At 44.0% G+C, this 15,985-nt stretch overlaps 1 protein-coding gene across 2 annotated transcripts; it reads right to left on the bottom strand.

Annotated features, from left to right (window-relative positions):
• Window positions 1–96: 96 nt before the first annotated feature.
• On the bottom strand, window positions 97–9,731 carry arpp21 (cAMP-regulated phosphoprotein, 21). Of its 2 annotated transcripts, none has more exons than XM_065469502.1 (20): window positions 9,550–9,731; window positions 5,925–6,100; window positions 5,599–5,764; window positions 5,465–5,503; window positions 5,287–5,352; window positions 5,094–5,208; window positions 4,768–4,906; window positions 4,424–4,561; window positions 4,239–4,338; window positions 4,037–4,132; window positions 3,909–3,946; window positions 3,762–3,812; window positions 3,328–3,518; window positions 2,717–2,848; window positions 2,467–2,585; window positions 2,252–2,326; window positions 2,010–2,171; window positions 1,797–1,890; window positions 919–1,025; window positions 97–784 (listed from the first exon to the last, which is right to left on the bottom strand). In XM_065469502.1, exons 3-20 carry the CDS (start codon window positions 5,758–5,760, stop codon window positions 626–628), a joined length of 1,983 nt encoding a protein of 660 aa, XP_065325574.1. In that variant the 5' UTR covers window positions 5,761–5,764; window positions 5,925–6,100; window positions 9,550–9,731; the 3' UTR covers window positions 97–625. The 2 variants fall into 2 exon arrangements, with proteins under 2 accessions (XP_065325574.1, XP_065325572.1); XM_065469500.1 differs by having other exon boundaries at window positions 98–784; window positions 4,037–4,135.
• Window positions 9,732–15,985: the final 6,254 nt, after the last annotated feature.

Below are 15,985 nucleotides of genomic sequence, written 5' to 3'. Positions count from 1 at the left end.
ACACCAATGCTCTCTTAATTGAAAAGCCAATATCCTGATTGATCATACCAATCAATATGTATGTAAATCCTTTACTTGCTTGCCATCAGTCTCTTATTTCTAAACTCTGGACTTTTCCACAGCGCACTGATCAAGACTGTTTATGTCTGGGTGTGTGGTACGTTTGGCTGTCCTCCTACACTGAGCTTTATTTCCTGGTGTCTCGTCTCATCTCAGCTCCATCTAATGCCATTAGCATGATCATCATCATCATCATCATCATCTTCGAGTTCAGAGGAAACAGAGAGTCAGGATGATATAGAAATGTGACCTCATCAGTCCAGCCACAGCACTTTATTCTCTTCACACAGTGCATTTGCTTAAAACACAATATATATAATTTAATATCAATATAAAACTCCATTTGTGTATATAAATTATGCATTCAATACAGCAGCTCTTATATATACTTTTAAGCTTTGGTACAGTGGAACATTTATCTCTGTGAGTGCATGTGTGTGTACAGCATATCCAGGGGGCATTAGCAGGAAAGGGGGGCAGGAGGTTGTGTGAAAAAAGGTGTTTATGTGTTAACCATGTGTGCGTGCGAGCGAGTTCACGCATTGACTAACGTATCATTGCTCGATCAGTACTGTGCACTCCAGGCAGGCGTGCTGAGGTTAGCGCAGGTAGAAGGGTGGCAGCCGCTGAGGTGGGAGGGCTGGGGCACCACGCAGCAGTAACCAGTCTCCCCACCTATCCCGGTCACAGCTTTACTTTGGGGAAACGACACCGGAACACCTCCCTGCAGAGAGACAGGGAGAGAAAGAAGCAAAGTTGGTGCTGGGAACAGCTACAAGAAGCATTTAGTGAGAGGGTTTCTTCTCTGGGCTCAAGCAGCTTCAGACTGATGCCCAATGAGACCTTTCGGGTATTTACCTGAACCATGCTACACTGATGGGAGGCAACCGGTGAGTAGGTGCCCAATACAGCCTGGGGCTGGGTGTGGGAAGACTGCTGCACCCTCACAGCAGGGGCATAACCTCCTAGAGACACACACACACACACACATATAAAAAAAAAGAACATTATTAATGATATGATACTGGGATTAATGAAAAAAATTAACCACATAAGACCATTATAAATATTTAAGAACACGTCAGAGGAGATACAAGATCTGGTTTGAGGCTTTGATACTGCTTTAAGAAACCATAAAAATACACATAGAACATAATTAGTCTTGAATGTGTAGATCAGTGGTTCTCAGAATGTGGTCATTATAAAGAAATTAAGCTGACTGAATATGACTTTCATGGAAAACAAGAGTTTTATTATAGTGAGTGGTGCTATATCCTCTATTTGACACTCATTCATTATTCTGTTTTCTCTTTTTGAGAAGAGCAAATTAAAAATAATATCTAATTTGTTCCACAGTTTTATCTGTGGTAAATTTGGTGGGATGCAGTTTATTCCACTTGGCGCTGCTTGTGAAATTACACTTGCATGTTCTCCATCCTTCACTCAGTCCGGCTGATGGAGTCATTTAAATTTCCTGCCAACTTTATGCAATAATTTATTTCGTAAATTGCCGCAGATGACGGGACTGAATTGTGTCTTCTCGCTCTTTGTCACTGTGATGAATAGAAGCAGCAGGAAAAGAGACCGGTTCACTGTGAGACCCTCAGACTACATCTCTGACAGTGTAACGGCCCCCTCCTCTACTGCCACAGCTTGTTTTCTCTCTCTCTCTCTCTCTCTCACTCACACACACACACACACGCGCGCACGCACGCACACACGCAGGAAGAATGTACCTGTTGGCTGAACAGCTTGGCTGTGGACTTGCTGAGTGGGTGAGGCAGGCCTGCATCCATGTTGAGCTGAGGTAGGGTAATAATACACAGGCACCTATAGGACATTTATAAGACTAGCTTTATTCAGTGTATGATGGTCTGTAATTATTCCTTTAAAATGTCCATATTTAACTGAGAAGAGACCTGAGATATAAAGCGCTGGTGTATCCTTACCTGAGGTGAGGGCTGGCAGTAGTTGGCAGGGTTGGGAAGAGGGGGAGGAGGATGAAGGGGAGGCGCTGCATAGATGTAACCCTGACTGGAAGGGTAGAGGGGCGGGGCTTCACCCGCTGACTGACAGCTCACATGAGCAAACTGTGAGGAGAGCTCTTCAATCTGTAGGTCAAAAGAAAGGAGGTCAATGCGCACAATATTTCAAACGCACAGCAGTGGAGGCGCCGCGCTGCGATACATACTGTAGAGTATGGCTGTGGGGGGGTGACAGGTAACATCTGTGGAGCTGTGTAAGAGACAGACGAGTACTGAAGCACCTGAGAGAGACACACATATGGAGACAGAGATAAAGGCACAAACAGTGGCATGTGCTTGAGTGTCAGCAAGACCGTATCTTGCATGTAAAGTACATCTTGCTGTGCGTGTGTGCATGTTTGTGTGTGTGTATGTGTGCTACCTGCTGCTGCGGCTGCTGAGGGGGGGAGCCCTGCAGCTGGGTCTGGCTCCTGATTGGCTGCTGATTGTCTGGAGGGTTGTACACAACCGGGGTTCCATCAGGGTTGAGGAAAGGCTGCCCTGAGAGGTCAAAGGTTGGGTATGAAAATGTGCTTGTCTTCTTTAAAATAATATCTGTGTGTGTGTGTGTGTGTGTGTGTGTGTGTGTGTGTGTGTGTGTGTGTGTGTGTGTGTGTGTGTGTGAGAATTACCAGTATGTGGGTTCACTAAAATGCTTCCCGGCGGGATCCCATTCTCAATAATGTAGCTGGGTGCCTGCTCCTCCATGATGGGAGGAGAAGAGTGAGGACAAGTGGATGGCAGTCTGTACAGAGAGATGGAGCCTGGGAGCGTTCGAAAGAAGAGAGGAGGGAGTTTTATTATAACACCACTTAACAGATACCACATTTCCACACCCCACCTGTCTGTGCTACAGACATAGCGCGCGGCCCCTCGGCGCAGTCTCAGTGACGTTTTGTTCTTCCTGAAGATGTGAAGAAGGCTGGAGGTGTTGTGTGAAAATTTACAGCTATGGTGTGCGAGCGCTCATGGACCGAGTTAAAAATGTTCACACCACAACTTCCACCGCTTTTCGCTAATTAGATGCAACCACTAATTTATAAACAGTGATTTTTCCCAAGTGCGGCGATGGCGCCGATGTCTGCGCATGCAAACGCGAGTGCTCAGGTGCGGATGAACCGAAACGTCTCACCCTTTGATGAGTGAATTTACACCTTGAACGTGTGACACAGGAAGTGTCACAAAGTCATTAAATGTTACGCTGAGACGAAGTACAAAAAAAAGAAGAAAAAAAAAGACGCACCTGCACCTCGTGCGTCCCAGACGTTGTTAGCAGGTTGGCGGGTCTTCTGGGCGGCACTTGTCCATTGGTAGGAGGAATCTGACTCTGTGCTGCTCCAAGGTCGGGGGTCGTTGCTATAGCGACAGTCAGTCTCTGTGCTGCTCTGCCTGCTGCTGCCTGTCCAGCTGGAGCCTGAGCTGTCACGGCTCCCCCTGTGAGGCACATCCAGAATTATCCTACCGTCTTATTACCGCATGAGAGGTGCGCCATTAAAAAGCCACTGAAATTATCTCTAAAACCTTTCGTTTGTGCCAAGATTCCTAAACCCTGATTCCCACAAACTCATGAAAATAAAATCTGGGTCTTATTCCTGTTTCTGCTGAAAGCTGTGTGCCAGCCAGGCTGACCAAATTAAGATGATAAATGACCGTGCATCTGTGCCGACGAAGCTCTACCTGAAGAGTCTCCTCCGGGCCTCAGCATCTGGATAGTACTCGTCCACATGCCTGCACACACACACACACAGACATATATAAATGTTCTCATCTAAATATAAAAGCTGAAAGGCTGAAATGGAAAAATTGCACTGCAGGCAAGGTTACCTGGTTTCTGCATGGGCGCTCTCTGGGGTGCAGAACGGCTGTAAAAGTACGGCAGAGAAATTAGTGAAAATCCTTTCTGTGCCCGTGCCGCTGTGTCGGTTTTGTCCTCCTTGCTCTCTTTCTCTCACCTCTTTGTTGAAAATGCGCTCCCGTGCTCTTTGGTACTCCTCCTCTCTCTCCTCCACCGACTTGCTTTGCCTCTCTTGGAAAGGGTGGAGACGTTTCTGCTGTGAGGAAGCAAAGAGAGGTCAGGTGAAATCATCAATGGGATCAAAGTCACTTAGGATGGAAATTTCCCAAATGAGCTGCAATATAGGAGGTCAGACAGACCTGGTCATCTGAGCTGTTGTCTCTCTTTAGGATTATTTTCCACTGCTGGATCTCCTCCGTCTTGTCCTTATGCACCTTGTCCACAAAACGCTCCTCGGGTCTTTGACAAAAGAAGTTAGGACTGCTGTTAAGTTTGCACTGAAAAATAGCGCACTACAGGGGAAATGCACATTGTGCTTGCTTACATGCGTGTGCTGCTGGTCCGGTTGATGATGACAGATTTGCCTGTCTGGTCTACATTGTGCTCCATACCAAAGTAGGCCGCCACCCGATGGACCAGCATGCGGTGGTAGGATGACATGTGAGGGAATTTTTTAAAGGGACTGAGAGAGGGGAAAAACAAAAGGAGAGATTCGGGAATAAGAGAGGAAGAGGGAAAGCGAGTGGGAAGGTGAAAGTGAAAGTGAAAGAGAAAAGAATAGACTTTAACACTCCAGCGCTATCATAACATATTCACTTAATCTTTAAAACGTGAGGGTTTTTTTTTTAAAGCTCAGTGAAGGTGTCCTTTACACAGACACACACACACCTATTGCTGGTGATAAAGTCAATCATGTCCTGCTCCAGTTTAAGCAGCATCATGCGGTCCCTGGGGTTGCTGTTGAGGGTGTCGACGATAAACTGGTGCAGGTCTATGCCGGTGGAGTCGGTGTACTCCACACTGGACTCTGAGAGCGACACGGGCACAGGCAGGATGTGTTATAAGACAACAAACACAATCCGAAATTACACCGCAATATTAAACACCCCAGGAGAGCCACATGTAAATAGCAGCACAGAGTCCAATTTTATTACATTTTATTTGCTTCCTTCTTTTCTTTCTTTTATGAGATATTTCAGAAAACACACACATACCTTTGGACAGTGAAGGTTTCTTTGGATCTGTGCTGCTCTTCTCCTGCTCTTCCTCCTTACAGGAAGTTCTCCTGTTGTCATGGCAGCTCGATGAGATGTTTGCGTCTGGAGATGCCTGAAAAAGAAAGAAAGAATAAGTTGAGTGTGGTGGTGATGAGGAGAAGGTGGATGATTATGTGTGTGCGTGTGTTACCTGGGTTTCTTCAAATGGTGGGCAGTCCTCACAGACAGCTTCAGCACGCACTAACTTTGGTCTAGCCTGAAACACACACAGAAACACACACACAAGCAATATTATGAATTCATAGAGTCCAATGCAATCAATATTTTAGAAAGAATGAATAATGTGAGGCAGAATTATTTTAGCTTACCTTGACTTTTTTCTTTGGTTGAACCTGGCTGCACTGTTCCTGCAAGTAAGGAGACAATTTATTATAACAGCGTGAACGGGCATCGGTGGAGGGAACGCATAATTTTCACTGGATCCACGCTTAGTGTTGCTTACCTGCTGCTCGAGCTTCTTAAAGTCACTCTGGCACTCCACGCCCTCCTTCTGATTGCACGGGGGCAAGTGTGATGTAGGGGAGGGGCAGCTGACGACGTCACATGACGTGACAACGGAGGGCTTTAGGAGGACATCTGTACTTGCTACAACTGCTTCAGTCATCCTTCTAAAACAGAAAAAAACCCCAACTTCCACTCTGAGCCTGTTTACCCAGTGGGTGTCTGCATTTGTATATTTTACTGCTATTTAAAGATATTTTGCCTGCATTTGCATGAGTCTCTGTTTGTGTTTGTGTGTCTGTGTGTGTGGGGGCACATTTTTCCTACCTATGTGGAGTTGTTTACTGTTGAGCCTCACAGGTGAATGATGAGGTCATATATCCCATGTTCCCACAGGGCAGCCAGAAACACAATTATCGTCTCCGCCTCTGCTCGCCTCCTCTACTGTTCCTCTCTCTCTCTCTCTCTCTCTGCCGGCACTTTACTGGTGAGGGGGAAATAGCCTGAAGAGTTCAAATAACACAGGAGGGGAGGAGAAAAAAAACTGTTAGTGGTCATTTAACAGCAGAAACTGCACTACACAGTTTGACGAACACACTCGGAGCATAAAGCTGCTGGAAATGACATCAAGAAGATCAAGTAGCTGAGCTTGTGTGTCTCTGCTTCCAAAATGTTCTCCTGGCGTCACAGTTAATCGCTGCCTAACACCAGCGAGCGTTTTACAGTAAACGCGCTCGTGTATCGGTGACGGTAACGCGCAGGCCAGTGCTCGGATGCTGCATTCGCTGTGTGTATTTACGTGTGTGCGCGTGTCTGCGTTCGAGCGTGTCCGCGAGCTTTTCTTAGAAGCAGCAGCTGTGGAGAGTATCACCCGATCCGGCCCGCTCTGATATTCCTAGAATACCAAGCTGAGTCTCTGATCCCAGTGGTGAGAACATAGCTGAGACCAAAGAGATAGACAGACGGGCACGACGCAGTGGCATTCCTCCATCTTCTCCCAACGGGGCCGAATTCTGCTGTAAGACACAGCTCAAGGGGACACTTACTCCTGTAACACCCGGGACAGAATAACGAGCTCAGAGGATGCAGAGTCCCACAGCATGCTTATTTAACACCCGACTGGAGATGATGGCAGCCTTTTTTTGTTAAAAAAAAAAAAAAAAAATCGTCTGTCAGTCCATGTGCAACCAAAGTGGTGTTTATGCTCCAGTGAAATGAAACACTGTACATGACAGCAAAAGAAAGGGAATTATTCTCAGTATGGCACACAGGAGACTAAACGTGGTGTGTGTTGGTCTAACATTTTACGTACTACTTAAAGAAGGTGAATCATAATATACTGATGTGTAGTATTGATTATAGTTCCAAACATACTGATATGACCATCTGCTGATATTAGTTTTGATGTCTTAACACAAAGCTGGAAAAAAGCTGCTTCTCTGTCTTGGCGTTGTGATCCTAAGAAAGAAGAAGCACTTCAGAGACACACACACTCTCAAACGGACATAATTTCGGAGACTCCCCAGCGTGATGTTGGCCAGTTGCTGCTGAACTGTCCTTCAGCCAAAACAGACCAGTTTCATGAGCGCTGCCTGAGGCCAACCCCGACCTTGCACCTCGGAGAGGGGAGGGGCGGCGAGCAGTAAACGACACACAATCAAAGACAAACTGAGTATTAAATGAGAGGGAGCAAGCTGCTGTTGAGCTGCGTTATACCTCAACCAATAAGAGAAGAAATGGAAAGACGGAGCGGGACTGGGGAAGGATATGCACTACAAGGAAAACAAGACGAATGGGAGGTGCGGGAAACAGGGGATGAAGAGAGATGAGGAAGCAGTCTGTGGAGACTTTAAAGGTGAAGAGGGGTGACGGGAGGCGATGGAGAGCGAGCGAGAAGAGTGAAGAATTAACGAGGGAGAGGCTCGCCGTGCAGTCTGTCTCCGGGCTTTTCAGCCGACGGCCGTGAAGAGAGGATTTGAGTGGAGCTACCAGGTTTTTTGCGCTGAGCACTGCAGAAAGTGGCCGGCCGCCCGGGGAGAAGGTGTGACACGATCATTAGCGTGTGACGGATGGCAGCGGGAGGCAGGGAGCGCCAGTACCCGCTACATCATCATCCATCTGCTGCTCTCCCCGAAGCCTCCAGCCTCGGAGCCACTTACTCACCAGGACACCTTTCTTCTCCAGCCAAAAGCTGCCTGGCTTATACACACTGAGACACAGGCGGACCAGGGGGAAAATGTCCAGAAACTACTTTAGATGGCCACTGTCAGCTAAAGCGGGTTATATTAAGTCCTCAAGCCTGCTGCAGCCATGTTTGTAATTAAGGCCAATGAAGAGAAAGAGAGAAAGAGAGAAAAAAAAATCTGCCTTTGAATAGCAGGGCTATAATTACCATGCATCGCTTAACACAGAGATCCACATCATTGCTTGTGTGCTCTTTACACTTGTAGACATTTATCTTTACATTTTACCACCTCCGAGGAATTAATTCGCATCCCTCCATCTCAAGAAAACCTACAAAAACTAAAAAAATAAATAAAAATCCTTGCTGCCTCTGGCCACAGGAGCTGTTGCTGCTGTTTGTGTTTTGTCTCTAAAGGCTGCAGCTGAATCTAAAACAAGATTTCATATGTTTTCTCCCTCAGCCCGGGAGCTCATTAGGAAATGGCTCAGTGACAGACTGAAAATGAGAGAGCAAGTCTCTCTGGTGTTAAAACAATAACTGAGAAATTTCGAGGCAAACTCGCCTTGTTCATCCATAATGTGTGCAGCCTCTGCCCCCACAAGCTCCTAATTGGGCTGTTTTTGTTTCCCCTCTTGCATAATATAAAGGTGCCTCTTCTTTTTTTTTTGTTTAGACATACAGCATATATTCATTCCATCTTGCTAGCAGGTTTTTACTTCATCTCCTTGCTGCTGCACCCTCCACTTTAAGATAGTGAGAGATGCATAGGAAACTAGGCTACACATGTGAGATTTAGGTTACAGCACCTGGGCGGCCACAGCAGTCTTATCACTTAAGTGTCTTGCGGGTACAACAGCTGCACTGGTCTGCAGCTGAAGTCGAAGGAAAGGCGAGGAAAACACCTACTGTGCATACATGCAGATACAAACACACATACATACAGCTCATCAGGGAGGAAAGGGCTGGCAATAGAGGGTTAAAACAAACACACACACATTTAAAAAAAAAAAAGTAGGCTGCAAGAAACAGGTGGCATCTTCATGCACAACTTCGAAGCATCCTGTTGACCCACATAGCGGGACGGGCCGGTGTTTGATAGGGCATGTGCGGTCTACTTTCGGGTTGCGGCTCGCTCTCTCTCTCGGTCCTGGAAGCTAGAAAGCCGGTGGGAGCGTGTGTCGCATTAAGCTGACACACCGGGGCTATTTTTACACCAGGGGCAGGGAGTGGACCTCCTGCTCCGGGACTTCACCGTGCTGTCAGCGTGAATCGGAAGGATGGCGGATGTAAAGCAGGAGGAATAATGTGGATGTTATAGAGGAGGGGCAACTTAAACTGACATTTGTACACTTAAAAACACATACGAGGCAATAAGAAATATTAATAAAGTGGCGAATTTTCCTTTGTTAGAAAACAACGGACCTCTTTACTAAAGTAATAACACGCATATTGAGTTGACTATAAGAGGCTTTTATCGGCGGTTATCAATCCGCGGAGTCGCTAACAAATGCGGCTGATAGCTGCGCCCCGGGGCGCAGTTAGCTTGTCAGATTACCGGTGTTAGCCGCTGTCAAAAAGGAGAGCCAAATTTCAAAACAATGTTCAACCCAAGTCGATGAGTCGGTGTGATTTAAAAGAAAAAGTAAGTGATACAAAGAGGAAACGGAGGTGACATAACAGCATCAAAAGAGAGAGGGGGGCGTCACTGTCTGCCGGCGGAGTGACCGTTAATCGAGCTAACCACGGAGACGGCGTCAGTTAGCTTACCGTGAGCAGGCTGATGTCTTCGCTCCCTCCGCGGTGCTTCTGCCGGAGCAGCTTACAGACCGACGGTCCGCCGTACACCCTGCCTCTGCTGATTGTGAGCTCCGTTGCTCCTCCTCCGCCTTTTGCCTGTCTCTGTCGGAGCAGAGGAGCAGGGAGGGAGGGATGAAGGGAGGGCGAGAGAGAGAGAGAGAGGAGGAGGGCCGACAGCTCTGAACCCTGAGCCACGCGCCCACACACACGCGCAAGGAATGCACGAGAGCCGGCCCTCCAGCAGCCCACTCATCTCCATCTCGGTCCCTGCGTCTCCCTCGCTGCAGGAGCGGCTGTTTCTCTTTTCAACTCGGCTCAGCCTCCTTTACAACTACCGCAATAATCACTAACTACACTTGAATTCTCTTCTATCGGAGCTAAAAATATGCCTCATGTACCCTGTTACCACATGTAGCCTACTTTTGTTGAGTATTAGCCAGCGTTTTGGGCCAAGCTGCTCCATCACAGCAAGGAAAAAAAGAGATTGTGCTTTTCATATAATTTATTTATAGTTAAGATAACTTACTTCCATTAGCTACTACTGCAAAATGAAGCTCGTGTAGTCTTAATAATATTATGCTAATAGTACATTTCCAAATAATAGCCAGTACTGTGCAAAACTTTTGAGCCACCCCTCATTTCTTTTTATTTTTCCAGGGAAATTGGAAATAGGTGCAGGAACTTACTGAAATATGCAAACATACATGTAAATACATTATATAAACCAAACAGAGTTTGTACAGTTCTAACAAGCTTGAAATGCAATATTTGGTGTGACCATCTTTGCTTTTCAACACACGCTGCACTCAGCTTTCTTGTAATTTCTTTAAGTAGTCATCAGGAATAGTTCTCCAGGCTTCTTAAAGCACATTCAAAGATCTTCTTTGGATATTTGCTGCCTTTTGTTCTGTTCTCTATCAAGATGATCCCACACTGCTTAAACAATGTTGAAGTCCAGGCACTGGGGAGGCCGATCCATTACTGATGTGATTTTCTATCATGAATAATGTGATTTGTGACAAAGTGCCTAAAGATTCAATTTAAATGTTGGCCTTTGCTAAGCTTTCTGTCATGTGTAGACACAACACTGCTTCTGATTCATGGTTCAGCATTAGGTAGCTTAATAAACAAGGAAAAAATGTCTGAAAATAGTCAGGTAGAAGCCCTGGACTCAGTATGAGTAAAAAATCAGCAAATGTCCAATGAAAAACTCTGGGAGACCTTAAGAAATCCTGCAGAACTATTGCTCAAGACCAGTTTGAAAAAATACAAGAAAGTCTGGCTTTTTGAAACCAAAATATAAAGAACATACAGTGCTGTAATTAAAATAAAGTAACTGCACTCTGCATGCTGTTACAGTTATGGGTGCTCGTATTAAACATCTATGTACATACATGACAACTCTAAAAACTCAGTTTTAGACAGTTTTTTTTCTGCTCTTGAATCTGTGGGGGGAAAAAGTATTTTTTAAAGAAAGGGAAAATTCATAGATGATTATTTAGACCCTCTGTTTGCAACTGACAGCCAATCGGAAGAAAGTCGTCCTGGGCGTACAGAAAATAGAGGTAAGACATCTTGGTTCATACAGAGGATTAACTGAGGCCCAGTATAAGATGAATAAGGACTACTATGAATAATGCAAAGCTACCATACTGGAGTCTACTGATACAAATGTGGGGCTGGAAATGAGCATAATGGGTCCAGTTTAAGAGAACATTTTAACTGCAGACTCTAAATACGTACTGGATATGCACTGAAAGGAAGTTCACACTGGCAAATTATTTCTTAATAAATGACCCAACATCTCCAAGCATGAGTACAGAACAGATTTGCATAGCAGATCTGGTAGCGTCTCATCTGTCACTTAGAGACTGGCGTTAATGTGAGGAATGGGGGGGATCTGTTTTTAAATTTGAACTGTGTTACTTGTGCTCTTTATTAAGAAGAAAGTATGAATGTCACTTTCACTTCAGCTTCCAATCTGTTTAGATTTTTTTTAGCAGTTACATTTAAATATAATTTCATTAATTACAAAACAATTGCCGTATATTATTCAGACTGTATGTTTTAGCTCCTGCAATAACGAGCGTTTACAGTATGTAGGGCAATTTAAATATTCTACACGTACGGTATATGGCCTATGGATTGTGCAGTTAATTAAAAATCTGCCACGGTACAATGTTAGACCATTCAAAACAGCATTTAATTACAGAGACAAGAGCTGCGTGTGCACGGCCTATTGTGTGAGAATAATTAGACAGCCTGTTATATCACACGTTGGTTAGTTTACCTTGATGAATAGCAAATAAATCGCTGCCTTCTTTTTGTTTTCTGTTCAGGAGCCGAAGACTGGAGTATCCTTTACCCAACCATGTCTGTTGGGACTAACCATTAGTGCTACTCATGGCATTTACTCAAGTAAAAATGTCAAAAAGTGGTTTGTTACGAGAGAAAAAACTAAATTCAGACTGATACTTGAATTATTATCAAGAGCATGTACTTTAATAAAAGTGAGTGTCCGTACTTGGATGGACCACCTTTGGTGATTCAATCAGATGTTCGAATTCGTTCAAATGGGGGTGATTTTGGTTTATTCATGAACTATTGATAGTTTTAACCTTTTAACATGATAGCCAGCTGGATGAAATCATATTTTTTCATTCATACAAAATCTTCATTTCATAAAACTAATGGTGTATTAAAAAAATGGTTATTACTTGAGTTTTACAGAGGAGAGCTACACTAACTAGCCACTTAATTAGCTAAACCTGTTAGACTGTTTGTTAACACAAAAAACTAATCAGCCACTCACATCATAGAAACTCATCGTTTCGAACTGGTCATCTACTGGGATTTTCTCACACAACCATCTCTACGATGGTCTGAAAAAGGGAAAATATCCAGTGAGCAGCAGTTCTCAGGGTGAACACGCCTTGTTGATGTCAGTGGTCGGAGCTGCTTCAAGCTGATAGGAAGGCAACAAGAACTCAAAATAACCCAAATAACCACTTGGTATAACCGAGGTATCCATCTGCAACATTCAGATGCTAGGGTCAGAATTGGCAGTAAACAACATGAAAGCATTGATCCATCCATTTCCATCAATAGTTCAAGCTGCTGGTGGTGGTACAATCGTGTGGAGGATATTTTCTTGGCACACCTTGGACCCCTTGTGCCATCTGAGTGTAATTTAAATGCCACAGCCTACCCGAGTATTATTGCAGACCATGTCCATCCCTTTATGACTGCAGTGTACCCGTCGTCTGATGGCCACTTGCAGCAGGTTAACAAACCATGTCACAAAGCTCAGATCATCTCAAACTGGTTTCTTGAACCACTAAGTTCATTGTACTCAAATGGCCTCCAGTCACCAGATCTCAATCTAATAGAGATTCTGCAGACACGTGACCGCATATCACGTGACATTAACTTGTCTGACTGTTACACTTTTGGAAGTGTAACAATCCTGACACGTCAAGTGAGTGAAAAACCTAATAAACGTGATGTAGATGAGATAAACTATGGCAACTACAAGTAAACAAACATTTCACATTATTATTTATGCATTTAAAAGTTCACCTGTGTTTAGTGTAAGTGTTTTAAAACCACCTTACAATAAATTTGAATATAACATGTCCAAATGAGCTGAACCTGCCACTGAAAACAAATCCCTAGTTATATTTGTGTATTTATAATAAAATGGTTTGGCCATCACAGCAGATATAACCTTAGAGGCCTTTGCTGCAGGAGGCTCGTATACTTTATCAACATGTCAGTGTGCGCTAACCACAGAGGACCTTTCAGGCTGACTCATCTCCTTCTAAGGTTTCACCACAAGATACGCAAGTTAAAAGGTATCTTTTTACGTGGATGACATCTAGCTTTATATCACACCCAGGTCTGTTTTAGTGATACTGAGGTCATCTTTGCAAACATAATGAACTGGGGGAATGACCCGCCTACTAGGTTCCCAGGACAAAAAAAAGAGTCCCTGAGTTCCCCTGTCAAACACCCTGTATTTTTCGTGCTACGTGAACCGATTGATCGGTTGTAGAGCTCATGACTGAAAATTCATTAGGAAATTACAATCTGTAAACTCACAAAGGACTGAAATGAAAAACTCTTCAAATTAGACGGAAGAGTTTTGGTCATAAAGGTAGTTTCCCACCTTATAAGGCTGATAATACAACACTGACAGCCCTGTAAAAATAACTACAGTACACCACGTGATTCAGCTTATTTAATCACCTTTAGCAGCGACAACTTAAAGTAATCATTTTCTGCATGGCTTGATGCATGCTCAATCATTCAGGAAAGGTTGATTCTGTTTATCTGGACGTAGCGTTTTCAGTGCGAGAAACGTTTCGTCACTCACCCAAGTGACTTCTTCAGTCTGAGCTGACTGCAGGTTTCCCCAACCTTTAAACCAGTACATTGCACAATGACTGAAACTAGCGCCACTGAATGAACAATGGACTGTGAAGTCAGTTCCTTCATCATTAATATGCAAATTCTCATGACCATTGATAAACAACTACTGATCAAAGCCCATTTTCATGCATCATGTTATCAGTTCATTGAGGTCTGTGTGCATTGATTTATCCACAGCTATCTTAAAATCCTGCCACATCATTTCATTTAAGCCACTGCAACCTCTTGATTCTTATCTTTTTCTGTCATTCTGTTGCAGACGAGTAGCTGTGCAGCTTGTGTGCAAAGATCATTGTTCTGTTGAGTTACTCACTTGGGGTCAAGCGTCAGCTGTCAAACAGATGGCCTCACATTTGACTCTATAACACTTTGGTATACAGAGTTCATGGTTGATTCAATGACTGCAAGCTGCCCAAGTGCAGTGGCTGCAAATCAAGCCCAAACCATCACCCCTCCACCACCGTGCTAGCTTTAGACATGAAATGTTTCTCCATTATGGCCAGACTTCTCCACTTATCCATCCAAACGACATTGTTCCAGAGGTCTTGCGGTGTTTTTCAGATGCAACTTTGCAAACCTAAGCTGTGCTACTACGTTCTTTTTAGAGAGAAAATAATTTCTCCTGGCAACTCTCCAAGCCATACTGTACTGGCATGACCTTTAACATTTAACATGCTAACTGAGGCCTGTAGAGCACGAGATGTAGCTCTTGGGACTTTTTTGAGTCTGAGCTTGGGGGAATTTACGGGGATGTCCACTCCTGGGAAGAGTGTGGCATTGTGGTAACACACACCTGAATGCTCCAGACCAGCAAACTGCCACAACATGAGCTTTTATAGAGGTGCTCACACTCTCTGATGATCACTTAATCAAGTGGATTTAATTAGCAGCACCTGGCTGATAGTTCCCCTGCCTTCTTATGGAAGTATTTAATGTCTCACTGCAAAAAATCCTTCAAAATCTTTCTTTTCACATGAGTGTAGATGTGTTTTTGCTTGGGACTAGACTCAATAAGATAACAATCTGCACTAACACCCTGTTATAATGTGGTTGACCACCTCTTCTTGCTACTATAAATGTTTTGACCCTTGTGGTCTTGCTGATGCATACTTGATGCATTCCTCATCATTAGAAATTATTCTGTGATAATGGTTTTAACATACACAGCTCTAGACTTCTCTATGGTCTCCCAGCAGTGAATATGAACTGAACTGGTGCATATGGTCGATATCACTTATGAACCTTTTTTTCCTCCTTTGCCCTGCTGGAAGAGAAATGTGGACTTCCTGCATAACATGTTCATCTTCCTGCAGATGCAGATCTATGTGCACATCCATGCAGCTAATTTTAGAAAGAGATTTATCTTCCGGGGTTTGTTTTTTGTTGTTGTTGTTTTTTATGCATCATATCTCACAGGTCCTGTTGAGAAAGCAATCAGGACCAAATGGAAGAATCAACTGGAAACACAGATCCGTGCGAAGATGGGATTATGGAGTCCTGAGTCTGCTCGTTCGCTTTCCATTAATTCTAGTCTCTTTCAGTTCAAAGTCATTCACAGACTCCATTATTCAAAGAGAAAATTACACAAGTAGATCCCTCAGTCCGATATGTGATAAATGTAGCTCGGAGGATAAAAAAAATACTTCACAGCTTTGTCCTGAAATAGAAAATTACTGGTCTGAACTTTTTAAACGCATTATCTGAAGCCATCGCTGCTGAGCCGATCTCTATGTTGTTATTTGGGAGAGTCTCTGAACTGAATTAAACAGCAAGTTCCCTCTTAACACATAATCACAGGTAAGGAGAGTATTCAGAACAAAGAGGAGGTTCCCACAAATGATGGCGCTGTTAATTAATAAGAATTAACTTTGATACTATTAATCCATCATTGGTGGGAAGAGAATTTAAGTGGGTCTTTTATTCTTTTGATTTTTATTATTAATCAGAATAATGTGCCACTTCGAAAATATAAATA

This window comes from Pelmatolapia mariae, linkage group LG22, assembly GCF_036321145.2.
Source record: "Pelmatolapia mariae isolate MD_Pm_ZW linkage group LG22, Pm_UMD_F_2, whole genome shotgun sequence".
NCBI lineage: Eukaryota > Metazoa > Chordata > Actinopteri > Cichliformes > Cichlidae > Pelmatolapia > Pelmatolapia mariae.
This window is presented reverse-complemented; position numbering and strand designations above follow the sequence as displayed.

What these genes read in the sequence shown, in the direction of transcription:
- arpp21 (XM_065469500.1), bottom strand. Translation starts at nt 5,760, where the DNA reads ATGACTGAAGCAGTTGTAGCAAGTACAGATGTCCTCCTAAAGCCCTCC. An exon ending in GCCCGGAGGAGACTCTTCAG is followed by an intron (nt 3,519 to 3,761) that starts GTAGAGCTTCGT and finishes TGTGCCTCACAG; the next exon opens with GGGGAGCCGTGACAGCTCAG. An exon ending in ACTGCCAGCCCTCACCTCAG is followed by an intron (nt 1,891 to 2,009) that starts GTAAGGATACAC and finishes AATGTCCTATAG; the next exon opens with GTGCCTGTGTATTATTACCC.